Source organism: Gorilla gorilla, chromosome 6 (genome assembly GCF_029281585.2).
Source record: "Gorilla gorilla gorilla isolate KB3781 chromosome 6, NHGRI_mGorGor1-v2.1_pri, whole genome shotgun sequence".
NCBI lineage: Eukaryota > Metazoa > Chordata > Mammalia > Primates > Hominidae > Gorilla > Gorilla gorilla.
Window position 1 is genome coordinate 39,117,395 of NC_073230.2, and position 22,019 is coordinate 39,139,413.

Sequence of the window (22,019 nt, forward strand, 5' to 3'; positions counted from 1 at the left end):
CTTTGCTGAGAGGTATTGCAAAGTGGTTACAAGCGTGGACCCTAGCATTTTATTACCCCATTCAAACCCTAGCTTCACCATGTGGGGAGACCTTGGTCAGATGATTTGGTAACTTTTGAGCCCCAGCTTCCTCATCAATAAAATGGGATGATGACTGTAGCTCATCTCACAAGGTTGGCATGAGGGTTAAGTAAGTAGATATGTGTGAAGTCTCTAGAAGAGTGTCTGGCATGTTGGTAGCCTTACATAAATGTTAGCAGTAGCTACCTTTCTCTTCCTCCTCGTGATAGTACTTTGAGAAGCAGCAGTAGTGATTGAAAGTACTCTGGATTTAAACTTAAAATAGCTTTGAGAGTCGAAATTAGCTGTGGCCTCTCTTGGGCATATCACTTAACTTCTTTGTGCCTCAGTTTCCATATTTACAAAATCAGGCCAAAAAAATCTATTGCATGGGAATTCAATGATGTAGCTGGTTTGTCTGAATTTCTCTGGTGTGCACACCGGAAACTCAAAGCACGACTCTATATTGTACTTTTGTAATGTACAATTATTGCTGTGGAGAGCAGCGATGGAGATGTTAGTCCTCTTTCCTTCTCCATCCCCCTTGCCCTGGTGCCTGTGAAACAGAGCATCCCCATGGCAACAGCAGCAGCTGGTCCCTAGATAAGAGGAGCTGGAGCCGGCCAGCAGCAGCCACTGCCGCAGAGGAGCCAGGCCCAGCTTCGGTGAGCACACACGCCCTCCCTGTCTCTCGCCTTCGCTTCCCTGCATCTGCACTGATTGGTAAGTGCTTCAGATTTTTACTCCAAGAACTTTTGTGGTGAGAAAAGCAAGTTTCCAGTCAGTTACTGGGACAAAGAAGGCTGTAGCTGGTGGCACGGGGTTGTGCTTTATGGAGCAAGGCTAAGCTGGGGCCGAGTGGAGAGCAGAAAAAGTTACCACTTTCAAGTCATTCTTCCAAGGGAGGGAATGGAGTTCTGTAAAAGACTGAATCCTCACAAACTCATTTGCAAAGTTTCAAGATGAAGTTGGTGTATCTGCATATTCACACAGGATAGAGAGGTTTATCTTCCAAGGCTGGGGAAAGTACAGAAAGTATGCTTCTCAAAACACATTCTCCATGCCCTACTTTAAGTCAGTCTCTCCTCCAGGAATACTGCCAATTTAGGTTTTCTAAATGAACAAATCTGATTTTAAAAGATGGTACTTTTTGACCTGAATTCAATCCTCTGGTTAAAAAGAGGTTTGACAATGAATATGTATTTTACATAGCCAGAGGGTGCATTAACGAGATACCACATAGGCTGTGGATACAATCTTCTACCTTTTTATTCCATCAAGTAAATCAAGACCTGATTACTTTGGGGGGATATTCTTCAGAATACCGTATGGTAAGCTAAGTGTCAACTTGCTTCTGAGAATCAGTTCTATTATGTTCCCAATATTTAGAAATGGGTATTCTGTGGTTGGTTTTTGTCTTGAACTATTCTCATCTCATTACCAGCTTCAGAGAAGGCCAGAGATGGGATAAGGAGATAATTCTGATGGATCAATTTAGATAGACACATAATCACAAATGGAGGACTGAAAGATCCAAGAAGGTCCCTCACACTCACGAAAATGTCAGTGTGTAGGACCTGGGCTCGGGACTCCACGCACATTCTATGGTTAATACTCTCAACAACCCTGGAGAAGAGCCACTATCTTCCCCCATTTAACAGATTTGAAAACTAAATTTTTGAGAGAACAGATAACTGTCCCAAGTTCACCCAGCTAGAGAGTGGTACAAGCAGCCAAACGTTGGCTTCTACCTTATATTGACTCACAGCATCCAATCTTATAGTTGAGAGGAATTTTCTTCCCATAATTTAAACCGCATATTCTCACATCCAACTGAGAAAACCACTCAATGATAAAAGAAAAGACAAAAAATCCAGACCAGCTTCTGACCACACACTGAACCAACTAATGTGTTTCAGCTCCGCTGGTGTGCCTGCCTTTCCGCAATATAGTGGGGTCCCTTTTCTGGCACCCAGTTCCTTCCCCCTTTCAGTTCCTGTTCTCAAAAGAGAAGGTGACCTTTGTCATTAACAATCCCTGTGTATTGTGACATCAATTTACATATTGCTGCTCTTAGTGGTATTTGCATTTACAAGTATCTCTCTGTGAAAAGAAAGGTTTTGTCCCTTGTGAAAAGGAAGGTAAGGATTAGTAAGAGGAAGTTACAAGAGTTTAAAATCTGAAATCCTGAAATCCTTTCTCAAAGCCTGAAATCATATCTCTTGGTCTCTTGCATACTACACTGAATACCTACATTCTGTCAAACAACCACAACCAGAAGAATAATTCGATCAATACTTTCATTCTCTAATTAAGAAATCTGAAACATTTTGAAAACCAAAAGGTTTGTTGTTAAGTTCAACACAAACTCATTTGGTAGCAAAGCCTGACCTGAAAGAATGTGAATTTTTTGTGGTTTGTCTTTATGTCACTTAGTGTGAATATTCATAGTTTTGCTGCAGAAATAATGGATGTGATTGCTGGTGCTCCTTGAGACCCCTCTAGAGCTGTTATATAATTTAAACAGTCCTGATTTCCACAGCACATTTGACTCCAGGCTTGTCACAAGGGTGGGTGGCCAATATTGCAATGACAGTGGCAGTCCACGTCCCTGTGTGAGTGTTAGAATTCAGAGCCCACACTGAACCAATAAGTGGAAAGAGGATGTTAAAAAGGTCACAAGTCTTTGTAGTAGACACAGTTTATGAAAACACCCCCAAATGTGAAGTATTAGACAACAAGCCTCTCTGGAGGCCCTAGCTTTTTGGTTGAATTCTGAAGATGCAGAGGACCAACTATGCAGGCATGAAAGAAAGAGCTGGTGCCTTAGAAAGTTCCCAAGTTACAGGGAGATGATGAAACCTTCCCTGGGCAGCCCAACAAGTGCAGCATCCCTTTATGACACCTGCTTGGGGTAGAGACTGAATTAAAGAGAGGAAGGCGTGGGTAGAGTCAGGAATAGGAAATGGAAATATTCCATTTCCTATGTCAAGAATTAGACCGGCTCATGTCTTAAAACAGCTCACTCATAAAAAGCGCCCCTTCTCACTGAGGATAGAAATGGAGAGTGAGTTGAGAGATGGGGTCATTATACTAACAGGCTATGACAATTATCAATAAGCCAACACTAAACTCCAAATGTCTTTCCCCTCCACCTGCTTGTTCTTTTCTTTGTGTGAAAATTTTCTCCTAAGAAGTCCATAATGACATCATTCATGATAAAAGTATCTTCTAACCCCATGAGCAAAACACATCCCTGCACGGCATGGGATATTCTTGTAATGTAAAATCCCAGATCTGGAAATTGTCTCTCAGCCCCTTAGCAAACAGTCTTGCTGGTTCACCACCACCATTCTTTAAATCACACTGATTTGAAATAGTGTTGTTTCTCCCATAGACAAGATGAGCTATGCTGTGGAGGAAGCATGTGTCAGTTTTGTGACGAATCACTGCTTTGCCTCACCTTGTCCAGGGGCCTCTGACATGTTTGATTATTCAATTCATCGGCCAGAGACAGGCTTTCTTTTTCTAGACTGGTGCTGCCATAGCTGCTTTGCTCAGAGGAGGCCTGGACCTCCCGTGGCTAAGCATCTGAAAGAAAAGTTCAATTGCTTTTTAGAATCTTTTCATTATACAACGAGTCTTCCTTAGCCAAAAATCTAGCGTGGTAGATAGACAACATTACATAAAAATAGCTGCCACTTGAATTATGGCTACAATGTGCTAAGCATGCAGCTATGCTATTTCATCTTCACAGTTACTCCACCCAGTAGGTATAATTATCTGTATTCTACAGATGAGGAAACTCAGGGTAAGCTCGGGGGACAGAGAGGGACATATGTTTCTGGGTGCCAGACTGTGTGGGCACCACAAAGATGTTAGCCTTTGCAAATTTTATTGTAGCAGACTTAACTTGTGTGGAGAGGGGGCTAAAATGATTCTATTACATTGGACTCCATTTACTCTCACTACATCTTTAAGATTTAGCAACTTCATCGAAGTCATATGGCTTTTTAGTTTAAGAGCTGAGATTTAAACTAGGTCTATTTGACTCAAGAATCCAGATTCAAAATAAGTAACCTGCTATTAGGCACATAAGAACAGCCATAGGATCCAAGTTAAAAAACGCCTTACCTTTCAAGGGTCGGGGAGAAGGATAAAGGTACTAACAGCAGATAGGACATTCAGTAGATAGTAAGTGCGTGGCTTCAAATGATTACTCTGATCCTAAGTGTTTTACTAATGGTATGTCATTTCAACATTTTTGAGCCTCTGTTTCTTCTTCTGAGGAATGAGTATTTTCAACAGATCCTCTATGGGGTAATTTTCAACATAATATGTATGACTGGGCCCATGACTCTGCCTGAAGAGGAGGAAAATGGGTTAAATAGGTGCATAAGACCATATCTGATGCTGCCTTGAGACCTCAGCACTCATCCTGAGTGATGTTCCCATGGCCCATCCAAGCTAACGGCATACTTCCTGATGGTCGCAGGGAGTTGGCAATCTCTATACAAACGCTGAAAACAATGGTCTGAATTGATTTCTGCTGAAGTCACTCAGTACAATCAGTCTGCACAGAGTGACACTAAAAGCTGTGCTCAAGTGATCAGTTAATAGCTCCATCTGCTATCCAGTGATCTCAGCACACAGAGGAAGAGACCCTCCCACCTTTTCAGAGAAAACCAGTTTATTCCTCAAAAGACAACAGAGTTGAACTCATTTTATGAGCTTGAAACATTAGCACAACTGGTCTGTGTGTTCATCTGCATGCTGGTTGTCAAGAAATCTCAAAAGAAAAGAATTGGTTGGGCGATTTTAATCTTATTTATTCCTCCCCCACCACTCTTGCTATGGTAGGACATGAGTAATAAATTATCTAAAAAGAACTCAAGATACAGAATCTAGCCAGGCTCTAATGAAGATTTTCTATAGATCTCAGCTAATGCATTTCTCCTTCAGACCTGACACATATCCATTCTGGAATTCCACTGTTCCTGGGCAACAGCTATAACTAATAGCTCTGGAAAGTTCAATGAACTTTCCAGGAAAGATGGAGGGTGGGGAGGGGGACAGATTTGTTCTCATGTCTGGAATCCCTAGGGAGAAAACAAAGATCTATCCAAAACCCAGATTTTCTCCTACCATGTTTCTACCACCATCATAATGTGGATGGGGAGGTAGTCTCCTTACTTTATACAATAGTTGTAGAATGTAATGATAAAAAAAAAAAAAAAAAAAACAAGCAAAAAACCCACAACAGAAGCCTTATTCAATTTGGGTTCAAAGGGTTCATTTTATTTTTAAGAGACTCAGGTGTCTAATGGAAGTCAGCAGGACTGGACCTGGATATAGCCTTGGCTATTTAATAGATGTGTGACTAAATTAATTAAATTTTCTGAGCCTCTGTCTCCTCATCTGTGAAGTAGACATAATCCTACTTTGCAGAACTCAACAGAAAAAACATAGGCAAGGTTTAAGCATGATTTTCTGTGACTCTCAGCTAATTCACTTCTTATTCAGACTTGACAATTGCTTATTCTGAAACTCTCAGAGTGTGTCTGAGAGAGGGCAAATATTGGACATTTGATACATGACAATTATGAATGAATCTGTCAGTGTGAGGGTGGGAGGGTTCATTTTATTTTGGCTTAAACCTCAAGTTTAGAGTTTCTAATAGCCAAGTTTAAGAAGCACACATAAAGAAACAGGATTGGATTGGGAACACAATAGCAGGTGCTCAACAAATATATTTACTTAGCAAATGATTGAATGAATGAATAAACAGAGCCACACTTATTAACTGTTTTTTATACTTCCTTAGTGCTGGAGAAGAAATACATCCACCCACCCTCCTTTGATGATGTCCACTGAGCAAATGCAGCCACTGGAACTCTCAGAAGACAGACTGGACAAGCTAGACCCTCGTTGCAGCCACTTAGGTAAACAAATGATCGATTGTGAATGTCAGTGGTGGAAGTCAGAGAAGAGGCGTCTCAGCCATTTGGTTTGCAGGCAAGTCAGAGAGAGGGCCCTCCCGAAACCTGATAGTCTGTGCCTTCTGGTGACAGCCAACACCAGATGGGCAGGCAAATAGCCATGGGTCTGTGGGGTCTGCCATGTAAATATTAGCTGAAGCACCAGTAAGAAGTTCATTAGACAGAGAGAGAGAAAGAGAGAGAGAGGAAGCATTGTCCTCTTTTTCTGGGTCTGACAGAGTACCAGGCAGAGCATTTTTGAGGCAATAAATGGAATGTGTCAGTATAGCTTGTTTCCAGTATTTCCTGACACACTTATACCCCATGTGCAGTGCCAATAAAATATTTCAAATATCTCTCTTTGCCTATCAAGACAGAATTTTAAATAGCCTTTTTCTGCTTTATTGTCAATCTGTTTCCTTTCCAGAACTGACTTTTTGCATAACCTTTGTAATGAAAATACCAGAAACATTTCTGCCGCTACCCATTTCTAAAAATGAGACACTCAGACTTTTGATGGATGGGCCTTTTGCATATTCATAGCCTTTGTCTATGCCTCACGTGGTTATGACTCCCCCCTCCTCTCCCCTCTCCCCATTTGCCATCAAGATATTTTATGTTCAAGATTTCTCCAAAAATGGGGAAAAGTGCAATTGAAGTAAAAGTCAAAATTGAAGCAAATGGCTGTGCACTGAGCAGAATCCTGGGGTTGAATTGTAGCCCATGACAGGTTTGTACCTCAAGAGACCCACAGCAGGCAATACCCATTCAGAGCACCATTCATTTATTCAACACATGACTATGGCATGTAAAATATTGGGGAAAGATTAACTGTGCTATATGGCAATAAACTTTAAAAATTGTGTTTGCAGCCAGGCATTAAGATACATAGTCCCAAGAGGCTGGGTTTAATCCTGATACCATAACCTGCCAGCAGTGTACCCCTCAGCTTTTTACCTGGCTTTCTGAGCCTCAGTTTCCTCATCTTCAACATGGAGAAAAGAATATAACACCGTTGTAGACCTAGCATGAGAACTCAATGAGATCATATGTTCAGGGATGGTATTCATATTTAACAACTGATAAAGCATAGGCATTGAAAAATCAGAAAAGATGTAATAAATGAATGAATAACAGAGTTTGCATCTAGACCCACCAAGGTTTAAGACATTTAATCCTCAACATTTTAAGGAAATTTACCTGAATAGTTTTTAATAAGAAAGAGAGAAATTTACCTGAATACTTTTTAAATAAGAAAGAGAGAAGGAAGAGAAGGAAATGAAAGGGAAGGGAAGGAGCTAAAATATCCAATTACTCTTTTAAAATTTCTTCATACTTATTCATATCTGTAGATCTAGCCAAACTATATCCAGGCCATACTTAGAGTGTCCAAAGAAGACAAAAAGTTTCACTGTCTTGTGGCTTCTTTGAATCCTAACAGAATAGTTTCTTATACAAAATATATTCCAGTTTATTCATCAAGCATTCATTCAACAAATATTTATTAATTGCTGCTGAAGAGTTAAAAGATAAGGCACCTGTCAGTAAAGAGGTCAGAGAAGATATATGCAGAAATAATAACTAGATCATCTTTTAAATATGTTACTTAAACAAAAATGCTGTGGATATTAAGAAAATGAGAAAGAACACTCAGGACTGGAGTTAATACAGACACATTTATGAAGATGGGAAGCTTTCCCCTAAGTTTAGTGGAAGGTTAGAGGGTGAGCAATGGCCAGAGTGAATATTTTGGGACATCTGAAATATATCAACTGTATCAGATGCTTTGCAAACATTAACAATTTTAGCTCTCTCTCTCTCTCAAACACACACACACACACACACACACAGATTAAATATTAATATTATCTCCACTCTAAAGATTGAGAGAATATTAGTTCCTAGAAATGAAGGTCCAAGTTCTCAGAACTAGAAAATGATAAGAGTCCATGTTTGAACTCAGATCAGCTTGACTCCATTTAACCATTCAACATCCATTTATTGCAGGGAGAGGCAACTAAGAGTAAAATTACAAAAAGACTATAATCCTTAATCTCCAGAAAGGCTGTGTCTGGAGCAGGGGGTAAACCATTATGGAAGAGTGAACCATTGCTGAAACAATGACAGTGAAGTCCAAGGCAGAACACAAAGGACAGAGGAGTAAGAGGGAGCAGAGGAGAGACTTGAATGGGCAGGGCGTGATCAGATTGGATTCATTACCCGTAACGACTTCTGATAGACTCGATGTAAAAGCCAGGCTTCAAAGCTCTGGTGGGGTAATGCAGAGGATTGAGAAAAGTAAATAAATGAGTCAGAAGACAGTAGGATCTTGAGTTAGGATGGGCAAATAGGAGGGTTACAAAGCCAGGAACGGTGAAAAGACAAATACAAAACCCAAGGTCTGGATCACCAGGAGGATGAGACTGGCACAATGATGAAGGCAAGTGAGAAATTCACTGAGGACCGAGGGAACCTTTCTAAGATCGAGGGAGATTTAGGTTCCATACTGGCCCTTGGGGTCTCCAAAGAGAGCAAGTCTTGAGCAAAAAGAATGGAGGCGCGTTTAGCAGAGAGAACCTATTCTCCCTTCAGAAGAAAGTTAACTCAAACCCATTCTGTGGCTTGCCGGACCATATTTTTTAAGTTTTTCTTTGCCTCGGTGATCCATCCATTTGAGTTTCCTTAATTTGGAGTTTTACAGCATTCTAGTTTTCGATTTTGTTATATGAATTTATGCAAGGCTAATAAAGTCCTTTGTGGAATAGGCCACAATAAATAAACACTTTTCCTTTTCAGGCCAAATCACCTCTGTCCTGTCATCAAGTGCAATTAGGAACCAAACAGTTTGTGACTGGATCCTTAATCATGTTATATTCTTTATTTCTTTGTATCCTGTCAAAATTAGATGATCTTTCAGACCAGTTCATTAAGGACTGTGATCTCAAAAAGAAGCCTAGAAAGGGAAAAAATGTACAGGCCACCCTGAATGTTGAGTCAGACCAAAAAAAACCAAGGAGGAAAGATACACCGGCGCTGCACATCCCACCTTTCATACCAGGTAATGGACAAAGTCATCTGCACAGCTCTAAAGGAGAGCCACTTGCCACTAGGTTGCATTGGTCGTACACATTTTTCCTTAAATATTCAGGTATTTTAAAGTAATTTGTGCACTCCCCACCTCTGTATCTCTGTATTAGTTACAATATAGCAAGCTGCTATAACAGATACATTCTAAAATATTAGGGGCTTAATACAATAAAAGTTTTTTTTTTTACCTACCAATAGTGAAACCATGGGGTGAGGAGGCAAGCTCTGCTTCAAAGAGTCATTCAGGGACCCGGTCTCATGTGTTTTGACATCATAAACACATGGTGAGCAAAGTCACCACAAGCTTCCACAGTCACGATGAGTACCAAGGTCCAGCAGGCATGGGAGGTAGACAGAGTAGAGGACTGACAGGGAGATTTACGTGAACCAGGCCTTCATCAGTCACGAGGCCTCACCAGACAATGAGGTAAGCTGGGAAATGGACCCAGCTCAATGCCCAAGAGAAAAGCAAAGCAGTCTGGTGAACAGCTAACATGTCTCTGTAACACCCTTGGATGTGATGCATGACATTCTCTTATTCTTCAAAGTTTTGCCTTGTTTTGCTTTCTTTTCTCCCTCCCTCTTTGTCACTAATTTACTGTCATCTCTGTTCACAACACACCTTGAGGGTTGCAAAACAAATGAAACATAGATCTTTCTGGGAATGATCTTTCAGTTTTCTAAGAAATAACAACAGCACATAATAGCTGAAATATGCAGTAAGAAGTGACATCATAAGGGAGTTCTTAAAAAGGACTGTTGGAGCTCAGTGTGGGTAGTGAATTGTGGAAAATTTTATGCAAGAGGCTGTTTTTAGAGAGTTACTCAATAATGGAGAAAAATTTCACTGTAGCATAGAGGTGAGAAAGCAGGAGGGCGGAGGTATCAGGGTGGAAGTGTGCAGACGCAGCTTGCAATACATCAAATGAAATCCTCTGGCTGAAGAGGATGAGATTTGGAGGCAGAAAAACTTGGGCTCAACTGCTCTGCGACACCTATGAGCTGTAATACCCTGGGCACATTTCTTTGCCTGACTTCCCTCAGCTTTGTGATGGTGGCCATAATACTAAATTCCTCAGGGTTTTAGTGAGGCTAAAATAAAATCAAGCATGCAAAACCTTTTGTATAGACAAGGTTCCTAGTGGAGCCTCAATAAATACTAATGCTTCTTATGAAAAGTCTTGTTTTATTAAAGTAAGTTTGGAAAGCTATATTGACTGTCTTCACCAGATGTCTATAAATATGCACAGTCCTCATATATTAGGATATATGTATTTGATCCTGTTTCTCTCTGTGTTCCCCTAACCATGCAGGTGTGTTTTCAGAACATTTAATTAAAAGATACGATGTTCAAGAGAGACATCCAAAGGGCAAAATGATCCCTGTTCTTCATAACACTGACCTGGAACAGAAAAAGCCAAGGAGAAAAGACACACCTGCCCTGCACATGTCCCCCTTTGCAGCAGGTAAAAAAGCTGGTGCAGGGCATTTGCAGGGGGTGATGGGGACAGGTCAAGAACCTTACCATCTGGAGGTCCCCAGGGCCTGGCCGTTGTCCTGCCCCAGCAAGCTGCGTTGTCCTGAAGTGCTCTGGGGAGAAGCCACACTCAGTGCTACCTTTTAGGTTTATCTCTACTAGTAGCTCCCCAGGGGCTGATGTGGGGATGGGAAAGGGTCAGAGCATTACTCATGCCTCAGCAGAGCTGGTTGAATTCACTGAGCCAACGGAATAGAAATGTCAGTGGGTCCTTGAGAAGAGCTGGAATGCCCTCCTCCCAAGGCTTCCACGGATTTTGCGTCTTATGGCTGGTTCTCCTGAGACACTTGGACTAATTGGCCAAATCCTCAAAATGAGAGACAGAAAAAGAGATGCAGAAATAAGGATAGCTATCTGAATGTGTGTCAAATCAAACAAAAAAAAGTCATACTGAACTATGAGCACAACCCCAGTCTGTAAAGGAGCTGCTCTGTGAGATACAGTCCTTGTCTCTGAGAAGTACAAGTTGGGAAATAAGACACGTATATTCATGGCTAGAGTATGACTCTGTGTGTATGTGTGTATTTTATACAGATTGTTGTGTTGGGGAAGTGACGGAGGGGAAAATATGCTAATGTTTATTGAGATCCTACTAAATGTTAGGCACTCAGTTTATCATGTCTCATGGATTTTTATAAATTAACTGACTAATATAATAGAGAGGCTATTATCTTGTTTTGCAGACTAAGAAACAGAATTTAATTAACTTACTCATCTACTTTAAAGTCTTATGTGGATAAAATTGATAGATAGATGGCTAACTGGCTAATTGGTTGGATCAAAGATGAGATGACTAGATGGACAAATGAACAGATAAAATTATGATCAAGATCAAACACTAAAATGTGGCAGAATTGGGGCTCAAACCTAGGTCTATCTCACCTTTGGGCAGTTTTTCACTAATCTGTGCTGTGGTTTGGAATCTTAGCATTATAGGAATAGAAGAAACACTCTGGGGAGAAGATGAAATTTGGCTGTTGTTATAAAACTATATTTCCCCACTGTTTCATTTAATAAAGAAAAAAATTGAAAAAACAGCTCAGAAGAAGACATCACGACAGAAACAGTCAGGGGCTTAAGATCCCCAGCCACATTAGAGGCTCTGGTTCTATGCTCCATGGGATTTGTGTTCTCTGCACTTCTGTCCTTGTTCCTCCACCTCTTCTTCTCTTCCCACCTCCAATTACCTCTATCTATCCCTTCGTCTTCACCACTTGCCTGTATACCAAGATGAATGGTGGGTTTTTGACCCCACCTAGTCATGCCAGGGACAACTCTCCCTCAGTTTCTTTCACACACACACATTTCTACATACCAGCTTTTCTAAGCACTGACTACATGCAAGCTTCTGAGATCATGCACATGTGCTAAAAGTACAAGGAGTTTAGGACATGCAGAAGTCTAATCTTCAAACTGTCTTCATTCTTTTAACAAATATTTACTGAGTACTTGTCACATCCTGGGCTCTATTCTAGGCAATGGTACAGGAAGAAAGTCAATAACCATATAGATAAATACATAATAGAAAGTCTGCTAGGGATAAATGATGTGAAGAAAATAAATCTAGTTAGATGAAGAATGGGAGATAGAAATTGCTTCTTTAGATTTCCAAGGTACACAGGAAATCCTTTCCGAGGAAGGGATATTTAAGCAGAGACCTCAGGAAAATGTGGGTGTGTCATGGGGGTAACTGAGCAGAGTAGTTGAGGCAGAAAAGACAAATCCAAGGGTCCTAAGGCAGTGATATCTTTGGCTTTTGCTCAGTCAATATTTATTGAGTGCCTACTATGTGCCAGGCACAGCTCAAGTGCTGAGCATACACTGGAAAACAAACCCCAAAGAAAAAGTCCTTGCTCTCATGGTGTTTATATTCTAGGTGGGAGAGATAATTAAATATTTGGTGCTAAAGCAGGGAAAAGGAGGTTTCTCTAAAACTGACAGTCAGGCAAATTGGATACCAGAAGATGACTTGCTCAGAAAGAGGAAAGGTTGTGAGGACTGCCTTTATTACTTCCCTGGGCAGGATCTGTTGGCCCTCAGTGACATCCTGCATCAGCCCTTACCTCATTTAACACTGAGTCAGCTGTGATGGCCCATCACAGCTCTTTTACCTCACTGGGACATGAAGGGTAACACTGTTCCTGTTTTCTAACAGAGAGGGGAGCAAGCTAGCACGGTCTCCCAGTAAAAGGGCCTTCACAGATGATTTTTTGGCAGTATTCTGTCTTCTTTCAGAGCAGTTTTAATATTGGTCAAGGGGTCCAGAGATCTTGGAATAACTAATTTAAGAATAATAGACAACAGTCACAATTTGTTAAGTTTGATTGCTTCCCAAGGGAAGAAGGAATTGTTACATGATGATATTTCCATACTAGAGGTTTGCAGTGTTAATGGAATACAGGCCTACCTCATTCCATTTCTCTTCACTTTTTTGTGCTTTTCAGATATTGGTGTTTTTTTTTTTTAACCAAATTGGATGTTTGTGGTAACCCTGCATCTAGCAAGTCTATTTTTCCAGCAGCACCATTTTTTCAATAGCATGTGTTAACTTCATGTCTCTGTATTGCATTTTAGTAGTTCTTGCACTGTTTAGAATTTTATTATCATTATTATATCTTTTATGGTGATCTGTGATCAGTGATGTCTGATGTTACTATTGTCATTGTTTTGGGGTGCCACAGACCTCGCCCATATAAGACTGTTAACTTAATCTAGAAGTGGTGTATGCGTTCTGTCTGTTCCACTGACAAACAATTCCCCTATCTCTCTCCCTCTCCCCTGGCTTCCCTATTCCACGAGACACAAGGATATTGAAATAAGGCCAATCGATAACCCTACAGGGGCCCCTAAGTGTTCAACTGAAAGGAAGAGTTGCACGTCTCTTACTTTAAATCAAAAGCTAGAAATGATTAAGCTTAGTGAGAAAGATATGTTGAAAGCCAAGATAGGCTGAAAATTAGGTCTCTTGTACCAACGAGTTAGCCAAGAACCAGGTTGTGAATGCAAAGGAAAAGTTCTTGAAGGAAATTAACAGTTCTACTCCAGTGAACACAGGAATGATATGGAAGTGAAACATCCTTATTGCTGATACGGGGAAAGTTTCAGTGGTCTGGATAGACCAGCCATAACCCTTCCTTAAGCCAAAGCCTAATCCAGAACAAGGTCCTTACTCTCTTCAGTTATATGAAGGTTGAGAGAGGGGAGGAAGCTAGCAGAGAAGAAAAGTTGGAAGGTAGCAGAATTTGATTCATGATATTTAAGGAAAGAAGCCATCTCCCATAAAAGTGCAAAGTGAAGCAACAAGTGCTGATGTAGAAACTGCAGGAAGTGATCCAGAAAATCTAGCTAAGATAATTGGTGAGAGTGACTACACTAAACAATAGTTTCTTAATGTAGATGAAACAGCCTTCTATTGGAACAAGATGCTATCTAGGCCATTCATAGCTGGAAAGGAGATGTCAATGCCTGGCTTCAAAACTTCAAAGGACAGGCCAACTCTCTTGTTAGGGGATAATGCCCCGGTGACTTTAAGTTGCAGCCAATGCTCATTTACTATTCTGAAAATCCTAGGGCCCTTATGAATTATGTTAAATTGAAGCTGCCTGTGTTCTGTAAATGGAACTACAAAGCCTGGATAAAGGCATACATGTTTACAGCATAATTTACTGAATAATTTAAGCCTACTGTTGAGACCTACTGCTCCAAAAAAAGACCCCTTTCAAATTATTACTGCTCATTAACAATGTACCTCATCACCCAAGAGCTCTGATGGAGGCACACAAGGAGATTAATGTTGTTTTCATGCTTGCTAATGTAGCATCTATTCTGGAGCCCCTGGATCGAGGAGTTACTTCGACTTGCAAGTCTTGTTACTTAAGAAATACATGTTTTGCAAACCTAAAGCTGCTATAGATAGTGATCCCTCTGATGGATCTGGACAAAGTAAACTGAAAACCTTCTGGAAACAATTTGGTATTCTAGATGCCATTAAGAACATTTGTGACTCAAGGGAAGAGGTCAAAGTATCAAAAATACCAGGAGTTTGGAAGAAGTTGATTCCAACCTTTATGAATGAGTTTGAGAGGTTCAAGATTTCAGTGGAGGACGTAACTGCAAATGTGGTAGAAATAGCAAGAGAATTAGAATTAGAAGTGGGGCCTGAAGATATGACTGAATTGCTGCAATCTAATGATAAAACTTGAATGGATGAAGAGTTGTTTCTGATAGATCAGCAAAGAAAATGGTTTCTTGAGATGAAATCTACTACTGGCGAAGATGCTGTGAACATTGTTGAAATGACAACAAAGGGTTTAGAATATTATGTAAACTTAGTTTATAAAGTAGCAGCAGGGTTTGAAAGGATTGACTTGATTTTGAAAAAAGTTCTGCTGTGAGTAAAATGCTCTCAAGCAGCATCACATACTAGAGCAAACTCTATTGTTAAAGGAAGAGTCCATCAATGCAGAAAACTTCACTGTCATCTTGAGAGATTGCCACAGCCACCTAACCTTCAGCAACCACCACTCTGATCAGTCAGCAGCCGTCAACATTGAGGCAAGCTTAAGACTCAGTGAAGACTCAGATAATCATTAGCATTTTTTAGCAATAAAGTATTTTTAAATTAAGCTATGCTCATTATTTTTAAAGACATAATGCTATTTCACATTTAGTAGGCTACAGTATAGTGTAAGCCTAACTTTTATGCGCACTGGGAAACCAAAAAATTTGTATGGCTCTGTTTATTGTGATACTTGCTTTATTGCAGTGATCTGGAAGAACCTGCAAGATCTCTGAGTTATGCCTGTAATAAAATTTTTTAGAAGTCCTGCAAAAGGAATCATTTTGACTTTGTATAACCCAGATCTGATCTATTTTCCATGGAACTTTTTCTGGTACTACCTATTATTCTTATTAGTTTAGTCATTCTATAGGTTATGCTATGATATGGGAAATTCTGCCTTAGAATTGTGATATGGCTTAAATCAGCTTTTCACCCTTTTTTTTTTTTTTTTTTTTTTGCCTCTACCAATAGATTGTTGTTCCCAAATAAGACGAGAAGAAAATAGAAGCATAGGCAGGGTCACATGTTTTCAGACTTGCTAGGAAGGAGCAGAGCTAGACAGGGTGGTGCAGAGCATGAGGAGTAATGGAGAAATGGTCCAAGGACCGGGGGAGGCTCTGAACCTCCCTCATCTGTGTTTCTCATAGGTTAAGTTAAATCCTACCTAGGTTAATCCTCTAATCCATCACATGTTTTCCCTCAAGCTCTGCCACTGTCCAGGTCCCAATTACCTTTCAGTAGTCAGCCAGCTTGAAGCCTCTGCTATCAGACCCCTTCAGGTCCAAAATGACTCTTTTCTATTCTTAACTAACTCTGTATTAGTCACAGCATGCAAATACCCAAAACTTTGTCATCTCTTTTAGTATTGTCTTTATTCTTCTTGTTGCCTGTATTGTCGCTGCTGCTTAAATTGACTTACATCAACAACTTGCATGATGAATTCATGAGGACTGGCTGTGACTGCCTTATGTTTCTGGTATTGATCTTGATATCTAGTCCAATCATTTCTACATAGCAATACTCACTACATATATGCTGGTTTGATGTTTTATCTGGCAATCACAATTTTGCAATACCTGATGGAGACTGATTATTTTCTGTTCGTGCTTGTATCTGTTTTTATTGAAGACCTTCTAGGAGAAGACTTGGTAGAAAAACAAAAATATTTATGGGCAGGGAGTCATCCTAGTATACGAAATTGAACATGGTCTTTGGATTCACAAAGGTCTAGGTTTCATCCCTGGTTCTGCTCCATACTAGCTTTGTGACCCTGGACAATTAACATAAACTGTAAAAGCTTTCTTCATTTTGCCCATAAATCTAAAAGGGGACCATAAATATGTCTCCCAGGGCTGTTAACACAATTAAATAAAGTACATAAACTACTTGGCAGAGCTCTTGGCTATCAAAAACTCTCAACAAATGTTAGTTCCTTCCATTCTCTGTTCAATCTTATATTCTTTGAGATAAATCAAACCATTTCTGAAGGTGAGGATTGTCTAAGCCACAGCATTTTACTTCTCTGTATAAACCTGCTGATTCAAGGAACATCCTAACGGGTTGAGCTCTGTTTACCTGGCATGAGTGCTGCCTACATCCCAATATCTACATCCTAAGAGAGTAGCTTCCCTATTGAATCAAAAATGTTTATCAAACAACACAGAGTAAACAAGAGTTGGGGGTGGGGAGGGGGAGAGGTTGTATAACCATAGCCTCTGTATGCATTATGGAATTCCTTGAATCAGCAAATCTCTATATCATAAGTAAGTGCAATTACAGATATTGTGTGATTCTAGCTTTCATTACCATATTAGCTGAAGTACTTTATTTTTGAAGCGCCTTTTAGTAGCTAAAGATTTGGCAGTAATCAAAATGGTAGTTAAGCTGATAAGGATAGAGCCTTTGGCAGATGTTCAGAAGGACTCACATTGGTTCTAATAAGGGTATTGAGAGAAACTCGCAGACAAATACACTCTGGAGACATCTCTCATTAGCCCTTGGCAAGTGAAAACTGGACAAGGATCCAGTCTCTCTTCTAAATTTCTTGCTAACTACCTTCACTCCCCTTAGTTAATGAGCTTACTTGACAGGTTCCAACTGTGAGCACAGCCCTTCAAAGGGGTCATCTCAAGCTTCTCTGACAGACCCAGGCTTGCTCCCAGTTTAGCCTGTGGTTGCCAGGGGCCCTCATCGCAGTGACTGCATGGCAGAAAGCATTGGTTCTGACTAGTCAGATCTGGGTAACCAAGGCCTGCTTAAGAGTGAAAGAAGTCTTATTAGAGGTTTGTCACAAATGGAACCATGAAAAAGGAATAATGAGGCTGGAAGCATCGAAGAGAATCCTCCTGGAAAATTGTCCATGAGCTGTGGACATTTGGGCAGTTTGGGACATCGAAGATCAAAATCCTGCATTTCTACACTAGAAAGGGATCAGGATGTCCATTGAAAGTGACACATATTCTCTCTTGCCGGGAATAGAATTTTCTCTCTAGTGTGATTTATCAGAAGACGTGGTGTCCTAGCCCTGGCTCCCTGAGACCACAATGTAATGTGCATGAACTATTTTAGATGGCGCTCTGGGTGGGATTGTGCTGTAAAACAGCTTGCTTCAAAGCTGATTGGCCCTTGGAGACTTTGGACTGGCAGTCTTGGTCTTAAAACCCACTAAGCTCTTACAAGCAGCCAAGTTCCCTAAACTCTTCTGTATAGAGAGAGGACGAAGGGAAGGAAATGACATTTGCTAAATCCCTACTGCATTCTAAGTCTTGTGCCAGATGTTAGCATATCCTTAGAGAATCTCATGGTTCAACAGGGGAGAAGGATGTATTGTCCAGTGATTCCTACAATGTGAAATATGCAGTAACAGAGGTTCATGTACGTTGTGGCTGCAGCCACAATGTAGGCCTAAGTCTATTTGGGGACATCACACACTGTGGAAGATACAAATTACTTTTTCTCCAATTTTACGGGTGAATAAACTGAGGCTCAGGTAGGTTAAGTGAGTGCTCAAGGCTTAATGATCACCATAGGCAAAGCTTTCTGGCTTCAGGGTCTGCATATTCCTTTAATGGTGCACCTCTGCTTCCCCTGAAAGCATGAGGGTCAGAAGGAGGTTAAACCAGACCAGTGCTTCCCAAACCCAGGCCATCTTCATGTCACCAAAGCATCAAGAACAAGAATGCAGTGGTGACATGTAGATACTCCTGATTTAAGGCTCATCCTAAGCAATGATATCCATGAAATCAAGATTTCTATGAGCTACCACATATTTTTTCATTATAAGACATTAAAATTAATTCTTAACTATATTAATATAAAATGCTGGTTCACCCTCTACTTGAAATTATCTCCTGTGCTCTTGTGGACAGCCCAGCCTACTTTGAGAAGGGCTGGCTGTGATGATTTAACAGGCTTTTCTTATTCCTGAAATCCCAGGAACTTTTGGGGAGTCAGCAAGGAGCAGATTCTCATATGATTAAGTTTCCAGGGCACCAAAAGTAACCAGAAAGTTGATCTGGATTTGGGAACTTAAAGGCTCTTGCCCACTTTGAATCAACTCAATTTTGGCTTCATGTGAAGAGATATCAAGCAAGGATGGATGGAAAATTTTGGGGCTCAGCATAGCTAACTCTATGTTCTCCTGCCATGCTAGCCTTAATTCCAAACAGAAATCCAAATCTCTGTGCAGCTGGTGTACGAGAAATATCTCCCACTGTGTTTCATAAGTGATTTACGCAAAAGCTGTAGTTTCAGCCAGACTCTTCAAATTGTTTTTCTCCTCCAATAAATACCAGCTAATTGGTAAAGAACCCATGTGAACAAACTAGAAACTGAAACAAATGAATAGTCATTAAGATCAACGCATAGTTTTCATTAATTTACTGCTTTTGAATGGAGTCCAGTGTGGTAGAAAGGCCTCTTGTGGTGCACAGCTTCTCTTTCTCAAGTGTAGATCTTTATGAAATGCTTCATGGACTGGAAGGCGTCTCATTATGAGAAGGAAGGAGGCAGTGCGAGGCAGTGGTGGGGAAGCTGGCTGGAGTGGGATGACAGGGGCCATGGAGGACTGGCCTTCCATCGCAGCTTCCTTTGACCTTACATTAAAATGACCTTACTTTACACTTCACAGGATGAGCAGAACCATGTGGCCCTTCTTGGCTGGTCCTTTCTGGGGTGATCAGTCCAGAAAATTGTGCTCAGACTTCTGAATTTCACAGACCAGTAATTTTTTTTTTTTTTTTTTTGAGAAGGAGTCTTGCTCTGTTGCCCAGGCTAGAGTGCAGTGGTGTAATCTCGGCATACTGCAATCTCTGCCTCCAGGATTCAAGGGTTTCTTCTGTCTCAGCCTCCCGAGTAGTCGGGATTACAGGTGCCCGCCACCATGCCTGGCTAATTTTTGTGTTTTTACTAGAGATGGGGTTTCACCATGTTGGCCAGGCTGCTGTCTAACTCCTGACCTCAGGCAATCCACCCACCTCAGCCTCTCAAGGTGCTGGGATTATAGGCATGAGCCACCACACCTGGCCCAGTAAATTTTTAAAACAAAATAGTGTAGAGCCCAACATAGGAACAGCAACTTTTTATTTTGCTTTAAAGGTTGCATTTTAAAAACCTTCTAACATCTCTAAAATTTCATAAAAGAAAGGATATTTTAATCCCCAAAAGAAGGAAAATAATCTCAAAATAAAGAACAGCTTTTAAAAGTGTAGGCATACAGTTGTATGAAAAGCTCAGTACACTTTCCTTATTTTCTCATTTTGCTCTGAACCATGTGAACGTCATCACCTCCTGGTACAGTACTGACATTTAGAAATGGCATGTCCAGAGCCTGAGCTCAATATTTCCCTGGATGTAGTAAAATGCTTTTAAGTTTGACTTCCTGAGGCTTACCAGCTCTTTTCAAAAGGAAAATAAACGAGCAAATATTGAAGGGAAGGGAAAAGCCAACATTTAGTTGCTCTGGGTTAAACATTGTGACATATATCTTATTTGTCACAATAACCCTTTATAATAATTGTTACTGTCCTCATGTTATATTGAGAACATTTAGGTGTGAATGTGTTTTCTGGCCCAACACAGACTAAGTGAGTGGCAGAACTGTGAGTGCAAAGCAATTGGTTATTTTCCATCCCACCATGCTGCAAGCTTAGGAGCAGAACTTAAAGAAGAGGATGAAGGTTGCCTCTGACTTCCAGGTGGTGCATCCCTTTGTAACCAGAATTGTGTCCTCATTGAGCACCTCTGGGAAGCCTAGATAAAGCCACCCAGCTCCTTCTCTGGGTTGGTACTGTTAGCAGGTAGCCTTGTAGACACTAAGAGGTTTCTGGGTTGCCATGCTCCTTTGTACTGTGTCTGTCTGCAACGTTGCCTAATGTTTTAATTAGAGGCACTTAATTGCAGGTCTGTGCTTTGTTTTGCAGGTATGACATTGCTCAGGGACGAGAGACCCAAAGCAATCGTGGAAGATGACGAAAAGGATGGTGACAAGATAGCTATTTAAAGATAGTTCCCCTGAGACCACTTGTAAATAGGTTAGATTGGTTCCCTGTGGTGACCTAGAGAAAAAATAGACTTGTTTCTGCTCTCATTTTTGTCATCGTCTGACTTTAAGATTCAGACACCTTCTCCCCAGGAGATGTATGCCATCAAATTGCCAGTCACCTCTTTTTCTCTCTCTTCTTTCTGAGTATGGTTTCTATTCTGTGTTTTGAATTTTTATTTTCTAATGCAGTGGAAAAGAAACAGATCATCCTAAATGAGGAGGTAACAGGGAAAGCACTGGGGTTCGGTTTCTGCATCTTCTGGATCAATTCATGGAGCAGAGATCGTGGATTACATGGGCTCCTTCTTGGTTTTTGCTGCTGGGCAGGACTTGACTTAGCATCATCCAAGCACCAGTCCAAGTGGGGTTCCCTGTTGCCAGTTAGAGAGGTGAGATGTTTGGACTCTAACTCACCGATTGCTTTGCAGACAAAGGTCTTTTATTTCTCCTGTCCTATCTTAAGAGTCCAAATGTCTCTGGTGATGTTCCTAAGTCCCTTGTCCCAGATACTCTAAATGTGAATGTATGAGCTGGGGGAGTCAACCCAGCCCACCATGCCTTGGCTGATGATACCAGAGGCAGAGAGTGCTGGTCTGTCTGGGAAGCTTAGCAATGTATCTTCAAATTTATTTTTGTTTTTAAAAATATTTCTTAAACATGCTGTCCCAACATTTGTGAGTTGTGTCACAAGTGAGCCATTATCAATGGTAGATAAAATATCAATGTTTGTGATGAATTTACTGTAAAAAAAATTAAGGTCAATGAAAGCCATTCTGTTATTTTTAGCATTCTCACTTATTTAGACTCTATTACACTTTCTTGGATGAGAGGGGAGAGTGTGGTGTTAGCTAGTGAGCAGAGGTCTGTATATTGTCCTTGCCCCAGCCTGCAATCTGTGGATGCCCAGGGGAAGGCATAAAGGCCTCATCCACCAGGCAATAGACAGGAGAGAGGTGAGAACTATTTTTAGAAGGAGGAAAAGTAGATACGCAAATTGTCACAACTAAGAGTGATAATTTGGTAGCTCTGTATGTATGCTGGTTCCAACTGTTTAATCCCTTCTTTCTGTTCTCACAAAGATGGAAAAGATGCAAGAGCTTGCCAGAAATAAAGCTACATCTATCCACATCTCTGTCCTCGTGCGTTTCTCCTAAGAATACCCAGTTTACTCACAATTATAAAGAGCAGAGGTTGCAAAAGAGACTCACAAAGTTTTGCTTTGTTTTGCTTTTGTTTTTGTTAGGCCTGCAGAGA

General features: G+C 40.7%; 2 protein-coding genes across 2 annotated transcripts in view; one reads left to right on the top strand and one right to left on the bottom strand.

Moving 5' to 3' along the window:
• The window catches only part of PDE1C (phosphodiesterase 1C), a 703,814-nt gene that overhangs the window by 70,202 nt on the left and 611,593 nt on the right, over window positions 1-22,019 (bottom strand). Inside the window, exons 20-21 of the mRNA XM_063708446.1 lie at window positions 4,195-4,423; window positions 3,524-3,651 (exon numbers count right to left, since the gene is read on the bottom strand). Of these exons, the coding sequence (XP_063564516.1) occupies window positions 4,374-4,423 (50 nt within the window). The 3' untranslated portion in view covers window positions 3,524-3,651; window positions 4,195-4,373. The remainder of the gene's footprint in view (window positions 1-3,523; window positions 3,652-4,194; window positions 4,424-22,019) is intronic.
• Window positions 647-21,893, top strand: PPP1R17 (protein phosphatase 1 regulatory subunit 17). The gene is made up of 5 exons (XM_004045277.5): window positions 647-783; window positions 5,885-6,002; window positions 8,944-9,096; window positions 10,439-10,591; window positions 20,644-21,893. Exons 2-5 carry the CDS (start codon window positions 5,921-5,923, stop codon window positions 20,721-20,723), a joined length of 468 nt encoding a protein of 155 aa, XP_004045325.2. The 5' UTR covers window positions 647-783; window positions 5,885-5,920; the 3' UTR covers window positions 20,724-21,893.

Bases quoted from the DNA above. Each gene is read 5' to 3' on its own strand.
- PPP1R17 (XM_004045277.5), top strand. From the start codon at position 5,921: ATGATGTCCACTGAGCAAATGCAGCCACTGGAACTCTCAGAAGACAGA. The intron at 6,003-8,943 runs GTAAACAAATGA...TGTCAAAATTAG, and splicing joins CCCTCGTTGCAGCCACTTAG to ATGATCTTTCAGACCAGTTC. The intron at 10,592-20,643 runs GTAAAAAAGCTG...TTTGTTTTGCAG, and splicing joins CATGTCCCCCTTTGCAGCAG to GTATGACATTGCTCAGGGAC.